Here is a 27450-nt window from a genome sequence, read left to right on the forward strand (position 1 = left end):
GCAAGAGAGAAAAAAAAGTAGAATAAAATAATGATGCAAATTATTTTCACTAAGAGCAAAGATATATTAATAATCAAAATCATTGGTTGAATAAAGTACTGACTTAGACTTCACTGTGCAATCTCACTGGAGTCTATGGGACAGCCTGGGATACAAGTCAGCATGATATTTAATATACAGTATCTAAAGATCTAATGCAGAAATGTAAAAGGGGAGAAGGTAGCATAGGGTAATGTTTGTTTTTACCCATCTATAATTTCTACATATTACCCATATTTCATGGTAATACCAACTGACAGGAAATAAAAATACATGGTGGTTAAACAGGAATTGTTCAAATATTTTAACGTCTGTCTCTAGGTATGTGGCATGCAGCCTTCAAGGACACGCAAGACTAGCCACAATAAACTTCCAATGTTTTCAGTTTGCTTTGAGTAGTTACCTGTAATTGTATATGGGTAATAATTCCAAGCCTTCTCTGTAATGTAAAATATTTTGGGAACAACTGCTCTGGCCCAGCTAGGTAGTTTGCTGCAAAGAAAGGAAATCCCAAATTAGAATATTTATTGACTTGTGAGAACGGTAAGATACTTTCTAATCATGCTCACAATTTGACAAATACTAAGCAGGACCTACTAACACTAAGGGCTTGTTTATGTTACCTGCCGGATTGGCGGGCAGCGATCAGTCCAGCGGGGGTCGACAGACACGATAAATTGACCGCTGAAGGCTCTCCTGTCCACTCTGGTACTCCACCAGAACAAGGAGCGCAAGCTGAGTCAATAGGAGAGCGTCAGCTATCGACTTACCACAGTGAAGACACCGCGGTAAGTAGATCTAAGTACGTCGACTTCAGCTATGCTATTCACGTAGCTGAAGTTGCGTATCTTAGATCGACCCCACACAGTAGTGTAGACAAGCCCTAAGTCCTCACACAGTAATGTCTGTAAGTTATGTGTCCCTTTAAATCTGCATTGAAATCTCACGTTAGCCAACTCCTGACCATTGGCCATTGCACTGCCACACATGTATTCATTCTTTTGGGGAGAATAACTTCCTTTTACACTTCTCTAGCTAAGGAGAAGATTCAAAGTATGGGTTTGTGAATTCACAGCCTTGGTCATGTGAGGAATCAGCACAGGTAATGAGATGCAGTGTGTACTTTACACTATAGTATTCTTAGCATAAGAAGACAGCCTTTATCAGTAGTGAGCTAGTATAGTATACTGGCCTAGTCATTCTGATTTTGTTACTTCTGCCTAAGGAGTTTCTTCCTCCATATTCTCTACTGATGCATAAACACTTGTACTCCATTAACCCCAAATACAGATTATGAGACAGGATTTTCTGTGTGCTAATAATACTATGTAGCAATTATAAAGAGTTTTATATTCAAATTAACTATCCCTCACTAACACCCTTGTGAAGTTGGTGGGTATGTATTCTTATGTCCATTTTGCAAATGGGGGAACTGATCCAGAATGATAAAGAGCCAGAGTTAGAATGGAGGGCCTTTGAGTTCTAGCCCAGGGTTCAGTCTGCCAGGCAATTTACCAATACACTGGCTACAATCCTAGTAGACTAAGAAAACCCTTAGATAACAAGGGTGAAGGGGGAATGATTTTTTCGTGGTCAAGAAAAACCCCCTGCAACCATGCAAAAATACCTCTGACACAGTGACAACCCAGTTGGAGTGATGACTTCTATGGGGTTGTACCAGGCAAAAGCTAGTGCAGCATTCATTCGCTATTATCTGTATTAGCAGCAAAGAATCCTGTGGCACCTTATAGACTAACAGATGTTTTGCAGCATGAGCTTTCATGGGTGAATACCCACTTCTTCGGATGCAAGCAGTGGAAATTTCCAGATACACACCTGCCCCTGGAAATTTCCACTGCTTGCATCCGAAGAAGTGGGTATTCACCCACAAAAGCTCATGCTGCAAAACATCTGTTAGTCTATAAGGTGCCACAGGATTCTTTGCTGCTTCTACAGAACCAGACTAACACGGCTACCCCTCTGATATTATCTGTATTATTGCAATGCTTAAGAGCTCACTAGGTGCTATACAATCACAGAACAAAAAGACAGTCCCTGCCCCCAAAAGCTTACAACTAAGTAATTTCTTTTGAATACTCATATGGTAAGATAACAACCATGATTAGGCACTATCCCTGGCAGGCTGGAGTCAATTTTTGTACTAGCATCTCCAACTTGTGGAACTCAGAGAACCCCGAGTTATTATGGAGTTGACAAACCTTGGTTTTAAAGGAAAGGAGAGTTTATATACATTTGCTGCTCAAGTATTCCCTTGTGACATCAGCTTTAGCCACCAGAACTGGTGGTGACAATGATGGGGCACTGGCCACCAGGAGAGAGGCAGAAGTTTGGAGGTGACAAATAGAAGTACTCTTCAGGGCTCTGTTTAAAATAGTTTTGATCAGACCTGGGGCATGACAAAGATCATGTGGTCTTAGATGGAGTCTGAACTGAACCACAGCAAATAGCTTCTGAACTCAATTATCCAAACATAAGGGGGAAATCGGTTAAGTTCAACTGTTTGTGAGTTGGATAATTGAGGGAATTTTCAATACCACTGCTGCATATCAGGGATATCAGAGGGTTTTGGATAATTAAAAATTGTTTGATCAAGATTTTGCTCTATATAAATCTTTGCATTTGTGTGGAAGCCAAAATGCAGAAGTTACCACACCTAAAACCACAAGTTTTCATGTAAACCAGAAGTTAAGTGCATTGACTTTTTCGCCTTCTCAATGACATTGTCCAAAGGTTTGTTTTTTGCTTACCCATGCTTTTCTTGTACAAAGCCCTAAGCATTGGTTCTTAGAGAACAAATTACATTACAAAATTCATGCCCCACATGGGTGGGAAAAATTAGAGGGAACACTGGATGCTATCGGTCTCTACCAGAAACAGGAACAAATCTGTTTGTTTGAACTTGATTGCCAGATCTCTGGAAAGTGTCTGGAACCCGAGCAGGAATATCAGGGAGGAAGAAACTCCGGGGAGAGGCCCTTTGGTTGGGTTTTATAACTTTCTCACAAAATCTACACTGTATTTGTTTAGACTTTGCCACTAGGCCACAAGACTGAGGTGAGTCTGGGCTTTCCAGAGAATGAAAGTAAAGGAAGGTCTGTATTTATTTATTTTTAAAGGAGCTCCACATCTACAGTCTTGAGTGAACCCTAGTCTGATGCAGAGTCAGGGTATTTATGTATCAGAATAAGTTGTTTAAAAGTGTCCAGTCATGGCTTGAAACCTACATTCCTTGTTGCCCCCAGCAGGAGAAAAGATTACAAGAACAGGACCTTTAACTGGTTTTCTGCCTCATTTTGACCCCCCACAGAAGTATCTTATAAACAAATCCTCAACCAAGTGCCACTTCATCTCCATTTCATTTCAGAAGCGGTGGTGCAAGTCGAGTAACATTTCTCTGAAATCCACTTGGAAGAAAACATGGGCCTTGTTGTTGGCTCTGGGAACTTGGTTACGGGATTCTAAATGTAAGTGTACTTTCCATTTGTTCTGATATCTGGAATACGTCAGTCTGGTAAAAGCTACTTCTTCTGCCAGAGGGTTGGCCTTCTCCACAGTTTGCTTTATACAATGGAAAACTAAGCGTGACACACTATCACTGCTATTATGAATGCCTCATTTTATTGCTGACTCAACTCCCACTGAAGTCAATGGCAAAATGTCCATTGATTTCAATGGAAAGTTGAATTGGGTGCTTTGGATTTGGCTGCATAGAGTGCAGCTATAAATTATCCTGCTTAGATTTTAATTTTAGTTCTTCATCAGAAAACCAGGGCTCTTTTTTCCTGGAACTTCAACAACCAGTTAATTTGTTCTTTGAAAAAATTAGCTGCTACATCGAATGCTAAATTTGATACTTGACAGTTATAGAATCATAGAATCATCGGACCGGAAGGGACCTTGAGAGTCATCTAGTCCAGTCCCCTGCACTCATGGCAGGACTAAGTATTATCTAGACCATTCCTGACAGGTGTTTGTCTGACCTGTTCTTAAAATAGCCAATGATGGAGATTCCACAACCTCCCTAGGCAATTTATTCCAGTGCTTACCCACCCTGACAATTAGGAAGTTTTTCCTAATGTCCAACCTAAACCTCCCTTGCTGCAATTTGAGCCCATTGCTTCTTGTCCTGTCCTCAGAGGTTAAGGAGAACAATTTTTCCCCTCCTCCTTGTAACAACATTTTACGTACTTATCAGGGAACTAATTTAGCAGAAGGTCTCCCTTTACTTTCCATAAAAATTCTGCTCAAATAAGTTGGACTCATTTCAGGTAACAGAGATAAAGGAACACGATATGTTTCTATAGCATTCTTTTGTATCTTCAATTCAATTAGCCTAAGCACTATATTTTGACCTTTTATTTCTTGTATTTCCCCAAACTCTGGCATTTTGCAATTATTTGATCATGATCATTGTACCTTTAAAATTCTAGTTGGTGGGATTGATTAATGTTTTGATCTGAAGTTGTGAGATTTTAATAAATACAGTGTGCTTGTAGTGGGGTCAGCAGCCCATGCACCTCTTCAAGGCCAGAGGTACCTCTGCAGAGCCCTACTAACAATGTCTCCCTCACAGGGCTTCTTAAACAAACCCCACCCTGGCTTTTCTTGTCCATTCACCACCCTTTCTCAGGGCTCTGAGTTTATTCACATAAATAAAACTCAAGGTCCCAAAACACAGGCCATTGGTTTTAACCTCTTGTCAGGTCACTGCCAGGCTTTTCCTGCCTGTAGTCTCAGTAGGGAAACCCCATGCCCCTATGGAGTTTGCAGATTAACAGACATATACTAATCCATCAGAACACAATATTATCAGAACTCAGTGTTGCCCTAAAATGTATTATTGCCTCTCCTGTTGCTGATAACTTACAACACAGCAATCAAATGAGTTATCCAGGAATGACGGATGTGTGAAACATTCTCAGATAAACCAGGTGAAACTAGACTACTTTCCAGTGTTGCAACAAATTTGAGTTTTAGACTAGCTCCACTGAAAAATTCACTAGAGTTCTTGAATATTTAGAGAAAACCTGCATCTAGTTTAGAACATCTAGATCTCTTTTAAGCTGAAACCACCCCAAAATCACGTGCTTGGTAACTTGTGCTATGAAAACAGGTGAAAGTCATCAGTTTTTACTGAGTTTGGAACCCAAAAACTTAAAAGCAAAACTTGCAAGGTACATTGAAACCCCAGAAATGTTGCAAAGTGCTGAGTCTGTGTTGATTTAGTTGTCAAAGAACACAGGAAAGCTCCAGCTGGAAAACAATGGGTCAAATTTAGCAGATTTACACCTTTTGCAAGCCCATTGATTTGATGACAACACTGCATCTAGAATGGTAAACTAAACCAGAAGTGCTGGGTAGTTAGGTAGGAGCAGCTCAAACATTTAGAATGCCAACATAGGGTGAAATCCTTGCCCCCTTAAATTTAATGGGCATTTTTCCGTTGTCTTCAATGGGGCCATGATTTCACCCTAAAAGTGAGGTCCAGGAGATATATTAAGGGCTTGAAGGGGGGGACTGGGAGAAGGAGAGGGAGCAGTGAGTGTGTTCAGCAGGTAGGAAAGGATTTAAGACTGGTTGAATCTGCTAACATTTTCCTACATGGCAGCCATCTTGGACACTGATCCATATATTTTTGAAGTTTTTTGGCCTACGTAAACTTTATATTCAGTGTTCTGACAATGTCACAAATTACTGAATGCTGAATTACTGAACAGACAACTACTGGCAAAAGAAAAAAGATCCTTTTATTGCTAATGTACGTAAATTGTTTTTCAGCCAAAACTTCTAATCTAGATTAATGTCAGGTACTTGATAAAAAGCCAGGCCAAGTCAATGTGACTTTGGAATTGTTTACGCTTGAAGATATAGGGTAAAATCCTGACCCCATTAAAGTCAATGGGAGGTTTGCCTTTGTTCCAGCCCAGGGAGCCAGGATTTCACGCATAAAATCTAAGAGATGATATTTCTGAGCAATATATAAATTTGCTCCAGTCCTGTATCTGTGACTCACAGTACTGATGACATGCCCACAGAGCACTGTCTTTTATGAATGTCATTCATATACTGGTATTTATGGCAAGGCTTTTTCCCCCCATTCTAATGGAAACTGCAAACTAAAGTACTTATGGACAGCAGAAGTAGAGCAGTCACCAGCAACAGATCTGCACTGGCCATCAGGCAGCATTCTAGTAAGACACTGACTCTCTCAAGGGCACTTTCCCATAGTCAAGAAAGATATTGGAATCATTTTGTTGCAATGGATCAGATACGGTACTTTTTTGACAGAAAAAGATATCTCAAACAGAATGATCTTTCACCTCCCCACAAAAATATGGATCTCATCACGGGGGAAAAGTGAAGGAGACAGACTGGACAGCTACCCTGAAATCTCTAGAGTCTGCATGAAGGTGCAGTGATCTGTCCTCGCCATTTCTCCTTCCCAGATGGAAGTAAACATCTCACATTCTTTCTCTGAATGGAATGGAGATAAAACTAACCACAAAGGCATGTGAATTTATTTGATATGAATCCTCAGGACAGTTTTTGAAAATGTGTTGTGTCTGTGCACAGCATTTTGAACACGTGTGCATGCCAAGCACATTTGTACCAGCACTGCTCTCCTATTCAGTGACAAATATTAAGCTTCGAAGTGGTGAATAAGGACCGCAGCAGGCTTTTTACACAAGAACAATTATTTGTAGGTGTGGAGTATTGTTGGTCATTCTGTTGTTAGGCTGGGGAAAGGTCAGATCTGTCAGGATTCCAGAACAAAATGCAATGGTGTAATTGCCACAATATTGCTATATCTGCTTCTAAGGATCACAGTGCAGAGAAGCTCAATAAAGAAAATGGGCCTAAGGGAACACAGAAGAATTAGAAAAGCAGCAACATTCAATTAGATCAGTAGTAATAAAAAACTGCAGCAGATTAAGGAATATATTTCATACAACAGAAATATAGAGGTTTTAAAATTAATACTGGCCTTTAAGTCAGTGTGGAAGCACTGACCCCTAACACTTTAATTTCAGTTGCAGAAAAGACATGTTCTGCTTTAGGAAATGATGGGGCTGTCGGGAAACAAAAGCAATTTTTCTCATCATGTCTTTAAGCCTGTCACTTTGCTGCAGAAGGTCACTGATGTACAATTCTAGTGGTCATTCATAACGTCAACTCACTTTGCTGAGACAAATCTTTTGTTACCAAAATGGGTCACTGGCCTTGTGCAGTTCTTATGAAGTAATGCTCAATCTTGCTGCATCAGCACCCCAAGGGCTCACTGCTACCCTAAGCAATTCTCTGCTAAGTGTGGGGCCAGAGTGACTTTCTGCATGCTACTGATGTTAAACAGGGGAGACATGATTAACCTCTGTGCCATTTCACGCAGGATTAATTTTAATGCACCTATTTGATTTTAGCTGAAGATGCTGATTTGGGGTGTTAGAAAAAAAATCTACCTTTGATCTAGGTTTTGAAAAGAAAATAACTTTGTTTTAAAGAAGAACTTCAGTGTGTTAAATTTTTTTGCACTTCTATAGTACTTGCCGTCAGAGGCTCTCACAACACATTACAAACATTAATGAATTAATCTTCAAACACCTCTGTGCAGGAGAGAAGAATGGAAGCACACAGCGATTAAGGGCATCCACAACCTTAATTAAAGTCAATAGGAGTTATTGGTGCTCTGCACTTTGGGAAATCAGACTCTCCTGGACTTTCACAAGATCACACAGCAAGCATGGGATAGAGTGAGGAACAGAACCCAGATCTAGTGAATCCCAGGCCATTTGGTACACTACGTTTCTTTTAAACAGATCCCCTTTTTGTTTTACCTATTTTGAAAAATGGGGAAGCATGAAAGAAAATAGAGAACGGTGCTGATTTTCAACACAACCCTGCCTTCAGGCCATAATTCTTTGCCATGGAAAATGTGCTTTTCCAAATGTGCTCTTCCACTGTGTCCCTTTCCTTGAAGCTTCCAGTAACTGTAGTCAATAGAACACATTACATTTGAAACACAAAGGCTATTTCCTGAGAGAGATGTTATGCCCTGCAAATCTTCAACACTGTGCATGACTGGAGGTTAAGCAGCATGCTGTTCAAGGAAACAGCTACATAGCACTTGCCTGTTGAGATAGACCCGTTTTTCTGTTAGTTGACCATTGCCATGATTTGGATCTTCATAGGGTTCATTCTGCACGACTTCCACGCCTTCCCCTCGGTCACTCTGCTCGTGGCTATGCTTACTGATCATGTAGAGCTGTCCAATTCTGTACTGCAAAACAAAAACAGGAACAAATGTATTAGCCGTATACAATGCATGAATATCCAGAAGCCAAATGTCAAAGGGTTATACAGAAAAGTGAGCTGCAGCTCACAAAAACTCATGCTAAAATAAATTTGTTAGTCTTTAAGGTGCCACAAGTACTCCTGTTCTTTTTAATTTAAAGGTAGTGAGGGGAGAGGGAATCACTACATTGAGAACTGTTAGAATGATCATAATAAACACTATTACTAATAAATAAATTACAAAATAATAGTGATACATCCATAGTGTCTTCTACCCAGGGAAGATAGTACTTTACCAAGATCAGTCACATGGTACATGCTCATTGTGACATAGGTAAATTACATCATGGGAACCTTAAAAACGTAAATGGGTTTAAACCATAGGTGATATGGATCAGAATAAAGGCCTCAGTGTTCTCGAAAGATGGAAGTTTCTGGAGGTGCAAGGAGTCATGAAAAAGTTCGTGGAGGAGACTTGGTCTTTGAAAGCCCTTGGCATACCTCTTTAAGGATTTGTAGCTATAGAGCCAGGTCCTCAGCTGGTGTAATTCAAGGTAGCTCCACTGAAGTTAAATGAGTTCACTTAGAATCATAGATTATTAGGGTTGGAAGGGACCTCAGAAGGTCATCTCTAGTCCTATGCCGAGGAGACACCCACGTTTTTTGCTTATAAGTGGAGAGATATGCAAGGCACTCTTTTTAAACAGGACTAGACAGCTGTGATTGTAGAGGTGCCAGAAATGGCAGCCTGGTAAAAAATTATATGGACACACACATATACCTGGCAGGAAATGATGACCTAGCCATGATCAGTTGTGACCATAAGACATCCAACGGCCTCATGATGGTCTGTGTGAAGCAAGCTGGTGGTTTCTGTTCAGCTTCTAGTGGATAAATGTCCACATCACAATATCGCCACCACAGCTGACACCCTTATTAGACTCCTCAGAGAAGCCACGAACTAAATGGGTCCTGATGACTGGCCTCCACTCTTTCTGCTAGAGGTCCTTGAAGGTCAGTCGTCAGGCACTCTGGACAGTCAGTTTCGAGAAGCCTGCACTGCCACCCTGCCTTTGGTCTATGAAAGAATCAAGGACTTTATTATTCAAGTTTGTCAATCTAGCACTTTACCAGCTCCAGAAATTCACTAAAGTAGGTTAAGAACTCACTGAGTTTTTGAATGAAAAGGTATTTTTTATTATCAACCACTAAACTATTTTCTGAGCAAGTTTCATGATTTTGCTCTGAGTTTTAAAAAAATGTCTTGCACAACTGACAGATTCTTATTTCACTGTTTTATAATTTGTTTTTATTTAGTTTTCCCCATATTTTTCTGTCTCTGTATTTGTACATTTTGGAGTATAAGAGAATAGTTAAGAACCAACAGCTCCCCCTTGATTTTATTGTTTAAAGGATTTTTTTTTAACTTGGTTAAGTCTTTCTCTAGGGTAGCTGTGATGGGAGGATTAATCCCCAGTAAGAAACACATCAGACGTCTGACAAAAAATTCCGATGTATTTTGAAAGACAGATTTTTAAATGATGTTTGTGCCAGGTTGTTGATACACTAACTGAAGTGCTTTCATTACTAACAATTGAGTGCTACAGTATGTGTCTGATATACTCAAGTGCTAAATAGCAGGGTATTGTTTAGTACTTGTGTACAAACTATTCTATTATTATTTCAAACAGTGCCTACCACAGTCCACTGAGATATCAGTTTCTGAGACACTATGCACAATAGAAATTACATTACGGTGCAGTGCTGGAGATATTAACTCTGTTCCCCTGGACTACTTTCTGCATGGAGAACTGCAAATTAAAGGTCTGCTTCTGCTCCTATGGGAATCAGTGGGAGTTCTGCCTTTTATTTCAACAGGAGCAGAACTGGGTCCTGAGAACAATTTAAAACAGCAGCCAAAAGAAAGGAGGAAGGAAGATGCTAACATTGCAGTTCTGGGGGGAGCCTTGATGGAGGCTTTCCAAGTACAAGCTGTACTAAATTTAAAATGTATGGATTCAGAAATGTCTGGCAGAGTCAGGTGTATGTGCAATAATTCCCTAGGTGAAGATAGGATTTAGTGCCTCCTTTATCCTGTATCATCATTCTCTGCTGCCTCTCTTGCACCTGTCAACCCAGGTCAGCAATCCTCCTATCTTCCTGTTTTTGGAAAGGATGGAACTTGCCCCCACCTATAGAAATTTCATCCTTCCCAAACTCAATCCCAGTTTCTGTTCCGTGGTCCCAGTGTCACTCGAGACCACAGTGCTTTAAAACAGTGTTTCCCTAACAGTGGGTCCCAACCCACCAATGAGTTCTAGATGGGTCATCACATCTGGGGCCGGACTAACCTATCACTGGACCCTGATGGAGGGGTGGCTGGGCCAAACCTGAGTGGTGAAGCAACCCTGGGCACCAGGTTCCAATGCTTGGGGCAGGGAGCTGGACCCAGCCCCATGGGACAGGAGCCACTGCTGTGGCGTGAGTATAGGATGGGCTTGGTTCTTCAACCCGCTCCTCACCTCCAAGCCTCCCCTTGCACTGGGCTGGGATTAGGGTGGAGGCCAGAGCAGAGGGTGAATATATGTAATGGGGAGATCTCAAAAAAAGACAAAATGCAGTTGGTAGGTCACCTTATTAAAAAAATGAGAACCACTGCTTTAAAGGAGCTGCTGTGGCAATGACAGCAAAGGATTCTGCAGTATATGACTGAGCAGAAACGGGGAGACCCTTTAGGAAGGATGAGATGGGGTTTGTCACCAGGAGAGAACAGTTTATTATAATAAAAATATGAAGCTTTTATATAATATTTTATCAGTTTAGGACTGTCCCATTGCAGAATAACCTTGTTATTCCCAGACAGTGTCCCCTTACAAGTAGCACACCAAGCTTCTGCCTACTTAGCCTGTATTTAAGGCCTTCTTGAAGAGAAGGGATAAAGGTGCTTAGCCGTGATGCAGAGGAAGTAAGAAGACCAGCTTCTTGCCTGTGTGGCCTCTTATAGGCTGCTCAAGTCCACAGGGAGCCAATCCCAGTTCCCATTATCTCACTGAGGTGCCCCTTGTAAAGGGGGGCCAATCCACTAGGTCAAGTGGGTGGTCCCAGGGTTTAGCCTCTGTCCTACCAAGCCCCCAGCCCTGTAAACGTGTCCCGGTTGGAATGGTAGAGGTGTCTTTCTTTGGCAAAATTTTCAGGTGGCTTTAGTGCTGGTGAAAGGAGCCAGATTTACAGGCTTGGCGGTTGAAGTCTTTGGTTTGTTCCCGGAACAATCCTGGGCAGAGGTAGCAGCAGTGCAAACTTCTTCACACTACCCTGGCATTGTACCTTAAACCTGACCTGTGAGGACTACTTCTAGGAGTCGAAGGCTATTCAAGGGTGAATCAGACATTGGCTTCTCTCCTGAGACTGGCCAGAAAGTTGCTAATTTTGATGGTGTGGAAGCTGGGTGGCACCCACCAAACTCGTTTCATATTCAACACCATCCAACCATAAGATAGCAGCAGGGCCAGATTTAGGGGGCAGGCAACCCAGGCAACCATCTGGAGTACTATTTTTGTTGTTACTGACAAAAGGGAAAATAAAATGTTTGAAGTAACATGCTTGGTAGTCCATATGTGGATTCATTTTTCACTAGCCTCCTAGAATTTTCTAGATCTTTGCAGACTCTCATGGAACATTCCAGACTTTTTGAGAACTATATTTTCCTTGACTCTCCTAGAATGTTGTCAGCCATAGCCTCATAGGTGTATAAGGGGTAGGGCATTGCTAGGCAGTCAATGAGATATAAGAATGATCTGAACTGAAAGGCCAGCTGCGATATTGTGAATCTTGTTTTACTGTGTAATTGTGAAAGCGTACTTGTGTTTTAAGACTTGAAGAGTGTAAGTAGTGACTAATAAAGGACATATTTAATGAGATGCTAGAGATCTATTGAACCACTATTTATGCAACAATATAAAAGTAACAGTTACTTCTTTTGTCATGCTTAATATGTAACATTTGATGACTTTCTAAGACTGCTGAACATAGTATTAGGGAGATAAAAGATGCCCCAACAGAAGCCTTCAGGAGCTCAGTATAGAAAGCAAAAAGCTCCATTGCAATCTGATGGGAAAACATCTGAAATAGAATACCACAGACCTTTTGAACTAAAGGACTAGGGTTTACATTCTAAGGCTGTCACCTACCATAACACTATTTACTACTGGTCCACCCAATGTTGGTGCAAAGCTCAATTTCTTGATGTTAGTACATTTCAGTTATTCTTAAAATTTAAAAGTTTCCATAAACTTAGAGGAAACAACTTTTTATTTGCTTGAATAAATACAAATTTACAAATCCTAGCATGCAAATTTAGCATCTTATATGACAGAGATAAATCCTGCATGCAAATTGTATGTCAGAGTCATGAAATGGGCTACAAATGCAATAAAAATAAGGAATTCAAAAGTTTAACAAATGAAGGGGGAGGAGCTCCAAAGATGCTGCTCGCCTGGTATGCCATTTGGTCTAGTGCCGGCCATGGATAGTAGTAAGTTCTGGTCATCTCTCACCTGAGCCAGTGATCCATAGGTGAAAGTTTCTATAAACTATTATTGACTCTCCAAGCTATCCTATCCGACCATGAGAAACAGTCTTCATTTATACAGTACTCTGTACTATTTACTTTACATATTTTGATGCTTCTGAAAGTAAAGAAAGGCTTTTTCTTGGTACAAGACTTTACAATATCCAGTATGTTCAGTTTCAAACACACCATACCTAGAGAATTGGATTTGTATAGCACCTTTCCTCATTGACTCTTTCATCTTCCAAACTACCAACAAATTCAACAAAGCTTATCAGAATTTGATCTGAACAAGATTGATATCAGAGGGTCAGATCCTGATCTCAGGTGTAACTTTTGAATTCAGTGGAATCACTCTGAATTTACTGGTGTCAATGAGAGCAGTATCTGGCCTGCCAGTGTTGTTACTATTCACTCTTAGGAGCTACTCTGCCCTCTAAATACAGCATGTTAGTGTCTCAATAGCACGTACAGATGCAGTTCTGGCATGGGATGAAGCTTTCTAATCAAACCATATTGCACTGGACATCGGGAGGTATAGTGCATAGCTGGAACTGCTTTAATGAAAAGGCATTAAGTAAACCAGCTGGAAAGTTTTCAAACATTATCTCTTCAAGTGGGAGAGAAACACAGTGTCCAGTGACCGTAATTTATTAACAATGAACTGTCTAATCAGCATTATGATATACTGCATTTTTCCAAGAACCATAACAGCCAGTGTAGATTGACTCAGACATTTGTGGGATGCTGTACAAAGTGAGGCGTGGCATGCCTAAGGCTCAGGCAGACTTCTGAGTATAGCTCTAGCACCAGTGCGGGTGGAGAGACCTGTTTAACTTAAGGCTTTTAGCCCCTGTCTCAGGCTTCAGGGGGATCGCTAAAGCCCTCAGCACTGTCAGCATGGTGCATGGGTACCACAAGTACCATGGCTTTCAGGCACTGTGGCTGACCCTGAGCAAAGCACAGGAGGGAGGGGAGCTCTGTCTGCACAGGCTGCAGAAAAAGCAGTTTTGAGTCCCAGGGCTGTCTGGATTTTGGTTAAGAAGGAGACTGATCAGCTTAATTATCTACCAAAAATATTAATGGTTTTGACTTTTATAGAAAGTTGCAGAGAAAGCAACTTTGATGGGGGGAGAGAACAACTGAGAAGCAGATTTCAGGCTTTTCCATGTCTCACTGCAGGGTGGAGAACAAGGAAAGGAATTGGGGAGAGCACAGCTCTGAGTTCTTTGTCCTACTGGATAAGAGTTGTAATAACTGTGCCTACAAGACTACTCTAATGGTGAGCAAAACTGTAAAAAATTAGTGTAAGTTCATAAGGTGTCACAATAAACCATAACAACAAATGTTGATGGGAAAAGATGCAAAAGAGAAACAGAAAGACTGAATTAGTCCAAACAAAACGGCCTCCTGACATAAGTCAAGGGCTGTTTAAACAAAAAAAGTGTAGAACTGGAAATCACTGAACCAAAATTGGTGTGTTGGGTATTAGGCCCAACTCCATTTTGTGGTCATTAAGGGAAGAAACATTGGGAAAAAATTGGCTTCTGGACGAAGCTTCAACGTCATGGCTTCCACCACCACCAACTCCTGAGATCCTGGCCCTTTGTTATCCTGATCCTGAGAGACATCCTGAAGAGACTGGACCAGAGAGAGGCACCTGGATGACATTGCCACCTCTACCTGCTCTGGCTGAATCCCATTGCCTGGAATATGAGATTGTGTCACAAACCTCCCCCCATGTGTTCTTTTCCTTCCCCACCTTATTTCTTCTCTTTCTTACCTCTCTCTTTTTCCTTCTATCTAATAAGAGTCTAGCTACCCAGCCAAGACTGCATATTTTGCAACACTGATGTAAGTCTGTTGCCAGAAAAAAGAAACTAAAAGCAATGCCATAAAAACTCTGATGCTGGTACAAGTTTGCCCGGTCTTGGAGTGGCTGATAAGCTCATGTGCTGTGCCAGTATTTTCCCAGCAGCAAGGTTGCAAGTGAGAGTCAACACCAGAGACAGATGCCGCATTTTCTATCGTTTTTGTTCTTACATGTCCAGCCCAGCTCGACTAACTTCTCTTTTCCCCAAAAGGACAGTAGTTACCATCTTTAATACCACCTAAGAGACTGTGAACCAAGAGTTTTTTCCTTTGTAGACCCCCCTACACTAAAGGGAAAATATTTATACTGCTTCCTGTATTTTTCACTCCATGCATCTGATGAAGTGGGTTTTAGCCCATGAAAGCTTATGCTCAAATAAATTTGTTAGTCTCTATGGTGCCACAAGGACTCCTTGTTGTTTTTGCTGGAACAAGGAATGTTGTTAAAATAAAAGCCTTTCTGAATACTTCACATTTCACATTCTTTAACTGTTATTCTTTCTTTCTCTAGGTCTGTAATAAAAAGTTTAAAGGATTTTTAATGGTGTTTATCATGGTGCTAAGCAGGCTGAGGACTCTGTATACCAAACGCCAAACCTCATTTTAAAACTGTTTAATATTGGGCTGTGGTTGGGTTATGTTAACACATTTGAGTCTTTGGGGCCATTTATTCCATCTAAATTAACACAACAGAGAGCAGTTGATTTTATCAGCAGAAAGGGAAACAAGGGTGCGTTGTCTCTAGGAAACCAGAGACTGTGTTGGTAGCTGGTAAGAGAAGGCTTGGTCACGTACATGGCACTGCACGGCTAGGTCTCCAAGAGCCTCTTTCAGTGTGGGTTCAAGGATCAATCACCAGACAGGAGAGTTCATAGGTACATGTTGGAAAGGTGTGCAGGCAGAGCGAGTGCTCCAAAGGTACAGGACACTGCTGGGGACTGGTTAAGAGTGGCCTCACCGCCAATTAGAAATTACAAATGAGATAAGAGGAGCATGTCTTTGTTTCAAAAGAACAGGATAGGCAGAGGGAGAGACCCATTGAATCAGTGAGTCCATCTCCCATCCCACTGGCTCTCTCTTGTAGCCAATAGGTTTGACTGATGGTATGTAATTTTAAAACCGAAGAATTAGTAAGACACTGGGAATCACTAGGGCAGCAATCTAAATTCTGGGAAAGATTCTAATCTTCCCTTAGCTCTAACAACTTTTCTACCCAGACAGGCCTCACTCAGCAAGGAAGATTTCCAAGTCAAAGCTTATTGAAGGCATTTGATATCAGCAAAGTAAAAGATGAGAAAGTGACATTAATTTTAACGTATAAAAACTAACAAAAAACCCCAAACCCAACCAACCAAAATACCCCAAGCCTAAATTAGATTTATTTGGCCTGATTCTTCTCTCCACTACATTAGTGTAAATCCAGTGTAGCTCCCCCATGAAAATGTAATGACACCAGTGTAAATAAAAGGTGCAAGAGGAGAATCAGATTCACTGTATTCCTTTTAGATAGAATATTTTTAAAGCTGTAAGTTACTGAATTGTCAAGAAGCATTTAAACCAGTGCCTCTGAATATTGGTTCACAAGAATGAAATAAGGTGGGATCATACTCTCATAATCTGTATAAGATTGCAGGACTCCTCTTGAATCAACCTGATGTCAAGCGATTAACCCCTCAATTACCCATAAATACACAGGGTAATTACTGCTGAGTCATAGTAGTAGAGCATCTTTGTTGATTCCAACCATTAATTAAGAGAGGTTGGGACATTTGAGCTCTTATCATGAAACCCAAGGGTCTGTCCATAATTACGTAACACATTTTTAGGTGATTTTCAAGACTCAACACCCTTTATAACACTGAAACAAAATGCACAACATTAAGGACCCACCCTGCCCCCCAGTGCATTACATAATTTATGGACAGCCCTGAACAGCCACCAAGCTTAGCTTTTATATAGTCCTTTTCAACCATAGATCTCAAATTGCCAAAGAAGCCAAAACTCAGGAGGGAGGTTAGTTTGGACTAGAAACAAAGCGTGTTTATTCTGTTCAGACAGAGTGGGAATGCCACCTGCTTGCAGAGAGGTAACAAAGGTCCTACATAATTTGAAAAAAATCAATGTAATTTTGTCTATGTTCCTATTTTCAACATCAGAGCAATTGCCAGCCAGTTTTGTAAAACCTGTTACAATTGAGTGTGTTTAGGTAATCCTCATTATAAGCAATTATATTTAAAAGCTATGTATACTGAACTTCAATTTTTGTCAGAACAACAATCCAATATAATTGTTTGTAAGTAGGCATCTAAACCTAAAAGGTCTACAGACAGCTGCAATTCAGAAAAGCATGGCATGATTTTTAGTGGAGGAGAAATTACACAGCAAAAAAAGAAAGATCTTCACAGTTTTAATATAGCCATTAGGCTTAAAACATGTTTTTGCAAATGTTATCAAATTCTATCAATTTTCTTTGTGCATTTTATGGTTTAGGACTTGTGGTGCTGCTACTGTTTGAAGCCGCATAAAAGCTCACGGACTATTAGTGTTGGTATTTAGATGTAAAATCTGTTTTGCAGTAGGCTCGCTTTAGCACTGTACATAATAATTGATTTTAAGCTACTTCTATGCAGAAGGTCCTCCTACAACAGCCCTTATTCATGCAAAACTACCATTTTGATCAGACTCAGAATCCTGTGTACATGGGAGATTTTTATCTAGACTATAATATTTAAAACTAGAAAAATGTACTGACAACGTCTTTAATTCAGATGAAGTAGGGAGCACTGACATTGATGTTGACCTGCTGGATGTTTTCATTTCCAATTCTACTGTCTGGTTTCTTTAAAGTGTGGCCTGTATTCATTCACTGAATCATAGAATTGTAGGATTGGAAGGGACCTCAAGAGGTCATCTAGTCCACTCCCCTGTACTCATGGCAAGACTAAGTATTATCTAGATCATTCCTGACAGGTGTTTGTCCAACTTACTATTAAAAATCTCCAATGATGGAGATTCCACAAGCTCCCTGGGCAATTTATTCCAGCGCTTAATGCTAACAGTGGGAGTAAGTGCAGTTTAGAGGAAAGGACAGGTACCTTTGGTCTGGAATACAGTTTTGTTCTTGGCTCTGTGGAATAACCCTAGATAAATCACTCTCTTTAGTCTTCAGTTTCCACCTCTGTAAAATGGCCCTAATAATACATATCTCACAGGAGCATTGAGGCTTGGTCAATGTTAAGATAGCATTTTGAGATCTTCTTGTGAAAGGTGCTAGATCAGCATAAAAGTGTTATAAAATTTTATACAAATTAATCAATATAAGAGTCTGGCCAAAATGCAAATCACTAGACCTCACATAACTAACATGGAGGATTGTCCTTTCTGGGACAAATTCTGCCATGGTGCCATGGCCACTGATTTCCCCCTCCCTTGTAACTTAGAGCAGAATTTGGCCCTATCTGCATCTCTTGTATTATAAATAAAATCAAATTAAGGAAAAGAAACGGGTTGTGCTCTGCATTTACAATGCTTTATATGACATTTAACAATATATGCAGCTGTTCTCTCCCCTGCTGGGTAAGGGTTACATTTGTTAGTCTTGTATTTCCCTCTGCCACAAAGAGAAAACACAATGAGCAGTTACAGCCCTAAAAAAAATCCAAGAATGCTACTTCAGATCTTCCATTGTTCATCTCTTATTTGAAATTATTTACTGCCAAACTAAATTGCAGAGACAAAGCCTTTTAGAGAATCTACTCTGGCTCTTGTTTCATCTGACACCTATAAAATAGCCTAAGTCGAGGCCAAAACAAATATATAAAAAGAGATAGTATCTGCTGTTTGCATTACATTTCTTTGCAGCCATATCACCTAAGGGACAAAATGAAGCTCTCAGACTGAGAGTGCTGTCCCCAGTGGAGACCTTCCCCAGGTCTCTCTGGGAGGCAGTGTTGCATTTAGTACTCATTCTTTATTATTTTCAAGTGCCGAAAATCATAGGTGCTAGAACTAGGAGTATTACCACATCCCCTGGCTTGAAGTGGATTCCATTATATACAGGGTTTATAGTTTGGTTCAATGGCTCTCAGCACCCCCACTATACAAGCTGTCCTGCACTCCTGCTGACAATGTGCCCAGCACTGAACAAGGCACAATTATGGCCCTGCTCTGAGGAAATAAGAGACTAATCTCTACAGGAAGTCCTGCCTTAAAGGGCATGAGTGACAGCCCTCCGTGATTCTCTGTTTGGCTGGCACTCCTCATATAAACCAATAAGCCATTTTTAGGAGTTGTCTGAGCAATGCAAACCTCTGATGTGCTTCTGCCTTAGATCCTGCTTGCTGCAACTCACACTGATCCCAAACTCCTGGCTCTCAACTTAGGCTCGGCTCCCAACTCTGATCCTGGTTTACTATCATAGAATCATAGGCCTAACTAATCTCCAATGATGGAGATTGCACAACCTGCCTAGGCAATTTATTCCAGTGCTTAACCACCTTGATTGATTGGAAGTTTTTCCTAATGTTCAACTTAAACCTCCCTTGCTGAAATTTAAGCCCATTGCTTCTTATCCTATTCTCAGAGGTTAAGAAAAACAAATTTTCTCCCTCTTCCTTGTAACAACCTTTTACGTACTTGAAAATTGTTATGTCCCCCCTCAGTCTTCTCTTTTCCAGACTAAACAAACCCAATTTTTTCAATCTTCCCTCATAGGTCATGTTTTCTAGATCTTTTAATCATTTTTGTCACTCTTCTCCGGACTTTCTCCACCTCCTTCCTGAAATGTGGCATCCAGAACTGGACACAATACTCCAGTTGAGGCCTAATCAGCACAGAGTAAAGCGGAAGAATTACTTCTTGTGTCTTGCTTACAGCATTCCTGCGAATACATCCCATAATGATGTTAGCTTTTTTTGCAACAGCGTTACACTGTTGACTCACATTTAGCTTGTGGTCCACTATGACCCCCAGATCCCTTTCTGCAGTACTCCTTCCTAGGCAGTCATTTCCCATTTTGTATGTTTGCATCTGATTGTTCCTTCCTAAATGGAGTACTTTGCATTTCTCCTTATTGAATTTCATCCTATCCCTGACTGAAGACCATTACTGACCTTGGTGAAAGAACCTGGCCCAGACTGGCCCGACCCTGATTCTCACCTCACACTCTGTGGTTTTGACCTGTCCTGGCTCTAATCCTGAGCAGCTCACTCCGTGCCCACCGACTACCCAGGGCCCACTCCTGACAGCAGAGTTTATGAAGGAGCTAGGTCCACTGGCTCATGTCCTCAGCCTGTCTTGCATGCACAATCTGTTAACTGCATTTCTAACTACCTATGTTCATGCACAACTTGAGCAAACAAATGCAGGTGCATGCACATTTATGGATCTGCACAGCTCCCCAAGTTCCTTCCTTTATCTGTAATAGGTTTTATAATGTTGTCTGCTTCCATTACCAAGAATTTTGGTTGGGACCAGGTGGTGTAACATGCTAGCCTTTTGGCCTAAATCACAGCCGAAGATGACCAGGGGAAAAATACTATGGGGAAGGGTGCTAGTAAAAAAATAATAATTAAAAAAACAACAGATAGATATCTGAGTTTGGTTGTTGTCCTATTTCTGTTCATTTTAGAATTTGTAAAATCCTATTTTTAACCAGTCATAAATCTCATTCTAACCTAGGATGACAGTGTCCTTTTCAACTTCATTACCCAGATAGAGGCATCAAAAGAGTTATTACCTACCATGTATAAATAGAAATATTGAACCAAAATTGAGGCCCACTTTCATTTAAATTGTTATGCAAACAGAATTGATTTTAATATTCATGTTGTAACAGTTCTGGAAGATGAAGTACATTCTTGTGAGAGCAGATACAAACATGCTAATACGGAATATTTCAGAAAACGCTCCTGAGGGAAGAGGGTCAAGATGGGAGAAGAGATATTTACTGAAACTGAGTAATTCAGAGTGAATAATTTATTCAAATAATGTAGCCCCCTTTCCGGTTTGAAAATTGGCTGCCTACACCATAATCCCACTTTCTTCTGGTGATTGTCTATTGCTGGAAGAAGTCCTTTTCAGGATGGTAATTAATCTGCTTTATACTGTCCCTGATGGAAGGGTGTTAAACTAGCAGACAGCCCATTGTCTGCTTTTCCTCTGAATTTAAAGAGATAGGTCTCACAGTTCTTAGACTTCTCTCAAGATAAATTCTGTTCTATAGCAAATATAAATTAAAGACAGATTAAAACCCATCTGTCACAACAACCCCTTCAGGTTCCTGTTAATATAAGCTGATTGCTGTGAGAGTATGTTGGAGAGTTTGCAAGTAGTGATCGATTAAATTGTTTAATATAGTGTATAAATATTTAACACAAAAGCACATCTTCAGGTACAAGCTGATGGACCATATTTTCTCATTTATATCTGTGCAAACCCATTGAACTCAACTGAAATGTGTGCAATATCATTGCTCAGATGTAATTAAGAGACTAATTTGGTCCATTCATTCACAAATAGTGTACTTAACTTCTTGAAGGTACAGACAGGCAGAGCTGGACAGATATTGAACAGCTCAATTTGTCTTGGGCATTCACTTGAGTACCTCCCAAATGGTATCCTGATTTTGGGGAAGGTACCTATGTACCTCCTAGGTGAACAAAGTGTGTATCCTAAGCAACTCTATAGGCTGGTGGTTGTTACCCTACCTGCCTTTGTCACCTGCTTGTTCTTCTTATCTCAATTTATGTTCTGATTCATGAAACACTTATGTTGAGTGTACCATTACTCACCTGAGTACTTCCATCAAAACCAGCAAGAATATTCACATATAGACATTTGAAAGATCAGGACTTAAGCCTTATTTGCACTAATAAAGTTTTGCTGTACTCCAGTATAGCTGTATCAGCAAACCTTCCTAATATAGACAGAGCTTACACTAGCAAAAGAGTTCTTTTGTCAGTACACCTAGCTTATACCAGTTCTCCAGCAAAGGCACTCTTTTGCTAGTGCCACCTGCCTATACTAGGGCTTTGGCTCGTATAGAAATGTTAGGACAGGGGTGGCCTACCTGTGGCTCCGGAGCCACATGTAGCTCTTCAGAAGTTAATATGCGGCTCCTTGTATAGGCACCAACTCCGGGGCTGGAGCTACAGGCGCCAACTTTCCAATGTGCCGAGGGGTGCTCACTGCACAACCCACAGGCCCTGCCCCCACTCCACCCCTTCCTGCTCCCTCCCCTAAGCCTGCTGTGCCCTCACTCCTCCCTCTCCTCCCCAAAGCCTCCTGCATGCCACGAAAGAAGCTGATCAGGAGGTGTGGGGAGGGAGGGGCTGATCGGCGGGGCTGCCAATGGGTGGGAGGTGCTGGGAGCAGGGCGGCGGGGAGCTGATGGAGGCTGCTGATGTATTACTGTGGCTCTTTGGCAATGTACATTGGTAAATTCTGGCTCCTTTTCAGGCTCAGGTTGGCCACCCCTGTGTTAGGGGGAAAAAAACACCCAGTAGCCAACATTACTATACTGGCAAAAGTTTCAAATGTAGTCTAAGGTTAGGTCTGTAAGTCTTACCAGGGACTCTGCCTTTGTTTTAAGCACTTTATACACTCTTGGGGCTAACCAGAGGCATTCACACAAAGCTGTTTGGACATATCTAGTCATCCCCACACTGGTCCATTCCATTCCTAGAGCCGTGGAATTAGACTTAGCACAATGAAGAACAAATACTCAATGGCTTCGCACACAAAACACCCCACTGATTTAGTGAACAGTAGAGCTGCTAAGGCAAAGATACAAACACTAACTCAGCCCAAGTAAATGGAGAGGTTTAATGACAGTCTGAGCTTTAGAAAAAAGACGGTTACTCACCTGTAGTAACTGGTGTTCTTCGAGATGTGTTGCTCCTATCCATTCCATGTAGGTGTGCGCGCCGCGCGTGCACGGCTCTTCGGAACATTTTTAGCCTAGCAACTCCGGCTGGCGCCCCCTGGAGTGGCGCCGCCATGGCGGCGTATATATACCCCAGCCGGCCCGTCCGCTCCTCAGTTCCTTCTTGCCGGCTATTCCGACAGTGGGGAAGGAGGGCGGGTTTGGAATGGATAGGAGCAACACATCTCGAAGAACACCAGTTACTACAGGTGAGTAACCGTCTTTTCTTCTTCGAGTGATTGCTCCTATCCATTCCATGTAGGTGATTCCCAAGCCTTACCTAGGCGGTGGGGTCGGAATGAGACGTGGCGGAGTGTAATACCGCAGAGCCGAAGGCTGCGTCTCTAGACTGCTGCACCAACGCCAGTGGGAAGCGAAGGTATGGACTGAAGACCAGGTGGCCGCTCTACAGATGTCCTGGATGGGGACATGAGCCAGGAAAGCGGCCGATGAGGCATGTGCCCTCGTGGAGTGGGCAGTGAGTCGCGGGAACGCGAGCAAGCTCGTAACACGCTCTGATGCAGGACGCCACCCAGGAGGAAATCCGCTGTGAGGAGACTGGCTCGCCTTTCATGCGGTCAGCTATCGCCACAAAGAGCTGGGACGAACGCCGAAAGGGCTTCGTGGCGGTTGATGTAGAACGCGGACGTCGAGGGTATGTAGCTGCTGTTCCCGAGGTGAGGCATGCGGCTTTGGGAAGAAGACCGGGAGGAAGATCTCCTGGTTGAGATGGAAGGGCGAAACCACCTTGGGGAGGAAGGCCGGGTGTGGACGAAGCTGCACCTTGTCCTTGTGAAAAACGGTATATGGGGGGCCCGCCGTCAGGGCGCGGAGCTCTGAGACCCGTCTGGCGGACGTGATCGCCACGAGGAAGGCCGTCTTACAGGTAAGATGGAGGAGAGAGCAAGTAGCAAGGGGCTCGAAGGGTGGGCCCATGAGCTGGGCGAGGACCAGGTTAAGATCCCATGTCGGAGCAGGAGGCCGCACCTGCGGTATAGACGGCCCAACCCCTTAAGGAATCGTGACACCATCGGGTTGGAGAAGATCGAGCGACCTCCTATAGCTGGTCGAAATGCTGACAGCGCTGCAGGTGCACTCTGAGGGACGAGATGGCAAGACCTTGACCTTTGAGGTACCAAAGGTAGTCGAGGACAGTCTGAATGGGGGCCGAGAAAGGGTTGATATCTCCTGGTCGCACCAGAGAGCAAAGCGCCCACTTGGCGAGGTAAGTAGTTCGCGTTGAAGGTTTTCTGCTTTCGAGCAGCACTTGCTGCACCGCTGCGGAGCAATGTCTCGTCGGTCAACCACTCAGGAACCAAGCTGTGAGATGCAGCGATTGCAGGTTCGGGTGACGGCCTGCCGAGGTCCTGGGTTATGAGGTCCGCCACAGCGGGAGGGGAATGGGTTCCCGAGCCGACAGCTCGAGCAGCAGGGTATACCAATGCTGTCTCGGCCAGGCCGGAGCCACGAGTATGATGCGGGCTCTGTCTCTCCGGATCCTGAGCAACACTCGGTGGATGAGCGGAAACGGAGGACACGCGTAGAGAAGAGGCTCCGTCCATGACCGGAGAAACGCATCTGAGAGGGATCCTGGAGCTTGGCCTTGGAAGGAGCAGAACCTGTGGCATTTGCGGTTGGTCCGGGAAGCAAAGAGGTCTATCTGGGGAAAGCCCCACCTCTGGAAGATGGAATAAGCCACATCTGGGCGAAGGGACCACTCGTGAGAGGCGAAGGACCTGCTGAGGCGGTCGGCCAACGTGTTCTGCGCCCCGGCAGAAAAACGCCGAGGCGAATCGAATGGGCTACACAGAAATCCCAGAGGAGCAACGCCTCGTTGCAAAGAGGAGAGGACCGCGCTCCGCCCTGCCTGTTGACATAAAACATGGCTGTGGTGTTGTCCGTGTAGACCGCTACACAGCGGTTCTGCAGGTGAGCCCGAAAGGCGAGACAAGCTAAGCGGATTGCTCTCAGCTCTCGGACGTTGATATGGAGGGAGAGCTCCTGGGGTGACCAGAGACCCTGGGTGTGTTGGTCTCCTACGTGAGCCCCCCAGCCGAGCGCCGAGGCGTCCGTCGTCAGGGTGATTGATGGGCGAGGCGGGCGGAACGGAACTCCCTCGCAGACCGTTTCTGAGTCCAGCCACCAAGTGAGACTCTGGAGAGCGGGCTCTGCCACCGTCACTACCATGTCTAGGGGGTCGCGATGAGGGCGGTACACCGACGCCAGCCACATTTGGAACGGGCGAAGTCGGAGTCTGGCGTGCGCAGTCACGAATGTGGACGCTGCCATGTGACCGAGGAGGCGGAGGCAGGATCGCACCGTTGTTGTCGGAAAAGCCTGCAGTGCCCGAATGAGGGAGGCCAACGTCTCGTGCCGAGTGCGAGGTAGGCACGCTCTGGCCAGATTGGAGTCTAGGACCGCTCCTATGAACTCCACTCTTTGTGCTGGAACTAGGAGGGACTTCTCGGTGTTGACAAGGAGGCCGAGAGACCGGAACAGATGTAGAATCTCGGTTACTTGATTCGCCACCAGTGCTTGGGAGCGCCCGAATCAGCCAGTCGCCGAGATATGGGTAGACGTGGATGCGGCGACGGCGGAGGGCTGCGGCGACGACCGCCATGCACTTGGTGAATACCTCGGCGCGGTGGAGAGGCCAAGGAGCACTGCGAACTGGTAATGAGCTCCGTTGACCAGGAAGCGCAGGAAGCGCCTGTGTGGGGGTAGATTGCCACATGAAAGTAGGCATCCTCATGTCGAGGGCAGCAAACCAGTCTCCAGGATCCAGGAAGGGATAATGGACCCCAAGGTCACCATCCGAAACTTGAGCTTGCACAGGTATCTGTTGAGCTCGGAGGTCTAAGATGGGACGAAGGCCTCCTTTCGCCTTGGGGATGAGGAAGTATCTGGAATAGAATCCCCTGCCTGCCTGCTGGGAGGCACCTCTCGATGGCACCCACGCTCAACAGAGACTGGACCTCCTGCAAGAGGACTTGCTCGTGAGAGGGTCCCTGAGGAGGGACAGGGAGGGTGGGTGGGAGGGAGGGGCGAAATGAACTGTAGGCGGTAGCCGTACTGGACCGTGCTGAGGACCCAGCTGTCTGAAGTTACAGATGACCACGCCGGAAGGAAGCGGGAAAGGCGATCGGAAAACAGAAGGGGTGGATCCTGATCGGAGAGAGGTGAGCGGCCCTCGGGCGTCCCGTCAAAAGGCCGACTTTGGGCCCTGAGGGGCCTTGGACGATCCCTGGCTTTGGTTCCGCCGTCCGCCCGATGGTCTGCGGCGGAAGGGGGCCGAGCGCCGATTGTTAGGCGGGCGAGGCCTGTTGTATTGGAAGGGGCGATAAGGTTGCTGTCGGAAAGGACGCCTTTGGGTGGCCGGCGTATGCATCCCTAATGTGCGGATCGCCACTCTGCCGTCTTTCAGGGTTTGAATGCGGGTATCAGTCTTTTCTGAAAATAGACCCTGCGTCTCAAAAGGAAGGTCCTGGAGCGTGTACTGGACCTCCGGCGGCAGAGTAGAGGACTGGAGCCATGCAATGCGTCTCATGGTTACCCCTGACGCTATGGTCCTGGCCCCCGAGTCCGCTGCGTCTACCGCTGCCTTAATTAAGGCACGGAAGCCAGCTTTCCTTCCTCCAGCAGTGCCGAGAACTCCCGGCGGGAATCCTGCGGGGTAAGCTCTGCGAATTTGGCTAGGCAGCCCAAGATGTTGAATGTATATCTGGAGAGCAAAGCCATTTGGTTGGCGATACGAAGTTGGAGGCCGCCCGCTGAGTAAATTTTGCGGCCTAACAGGTCCATGCGCTTGGACTCCTTCGCTTTTGGCGCTGCAGCGGGCTGGCCGTGTCGCTCCCGGTCATTGACAGATTGGACAACTAGAGAGTCCGGAGCCGGGTGAACATACAGGTATTCGTAGCCCCTCGGGGGGACCGAGTACTTTCTCTCGACTCCGCGCGCTGTAGGCGGGACGGAGGAGGGGGACTGCCAGATAGCGGCATTGTTTTTCTGTATTGTTCGGATGAAGGGGAGCGCTACCCTGACGGGTGCGTCCTCCCCCACCACGTCCGTGATGGGGTCCTCGACCTCCTGGACTTCTTCCACGGGTAAGTTGATGGCCTTAGCTACCCTTCTAAGAAGGTCCTGGTGAGTCTTGAGGTCGATCGGCGGGGGCTCCGACGGTGCCGCCTGCCACCGCCTCATCGGGGAGGAGGATGAGGACGGACCCGGTAGCACCTCCTCCGGTGCCGGCACCGAGTCTGCGGAACCGCGTCATGCTAAGTGCGTGCCGTGATCGGGCGGGCTGAGGAGTGGGGACGGAGGTGGCCTGCTTACAGTGGCTACCGGTACCGACCGCACCGAGCCTGGTTGACGCGCGGGAGGGGGCCCTGTTCATGTTCGGCCCAGGGGACCCAGAATCCCCATTGCTGTGGTCCATGTTCTGGCGGGAGGACCCCGCCCGAAGTCAACTGCGCTGCCCCCAGGAGGCGACGGAGGGCTCTTGATGGCCAGGAGGAGCCGTGGTGGCCGGGCGGGCATCCGTGCCGGAGTAAAGGGCCTCGCGGTGCCGGGCGGACGGTGCCGGTCGTCGCGTGCCGGAGCTCGACCGGGCGCCCCGAGCTCGACCGGCGGCCCCGGAGCTCGACCGGCGGCGCGGGATCGTGAACGACGGTGCCGGAGCTCGACCGACGGTGCCGGGATGCAGATCTGGACCGCGTGTGGCGGCGCCTGGAGCGACTAC

At 44.4% G+C, this 27450-nt stretch overlaps 1 protein-coding gene across 11 annotated transcripts in view; it reads right to left on the bottom strand.

The window, feature by feature from the left end:
- PITPNC1 (phosphatidylinositol transfer protein cytoplasmic 1) overlaps positions 1 to 27450 on the bottom strand; it is a 193503-nt gene that overhangs the window by 74406 nt on the left and 91647 nt on the right. For 8 of the 11 annotated variants that reach the window (XM_039500833.1, XM_039500832.1, XM_039500835.1 and 5 more), the window contains 2 exons: positions 8187 to 8335; positions 443 to 531 (listed from right to left, as the gene is read on the bottom strand). In XM_039500833.1, coding sequence (XP_039356767.1) covers positions 443 to 531; positions 8187 to 8335 — 238 coding nt within the window. Of the gene's footprint in view, positions 1 to 442; positions 532 to 8186; positions 8336 to 8590; positions 8616 to 27450 lie in introns of those variants that run through there. The other 3 variants (XM_039500839.1, XM_039500840.1, XM_039500836.1) reach the window with 2 other exon arrangements.

Source organism: Mauremys reevesii, linkage group 15 (genome assembly GCF_016161935.1).
Source record: "Mauremys reevesii isolate NIE-2019 linkage group 15, ASM1616193v1, whole genome shotgun sequence".
Taxonomy (NCBI): Eukaryota; Metazoa; Chordata; order Testudines; family Geoemydidae; genus Mauremys; species Mauremys reevesii.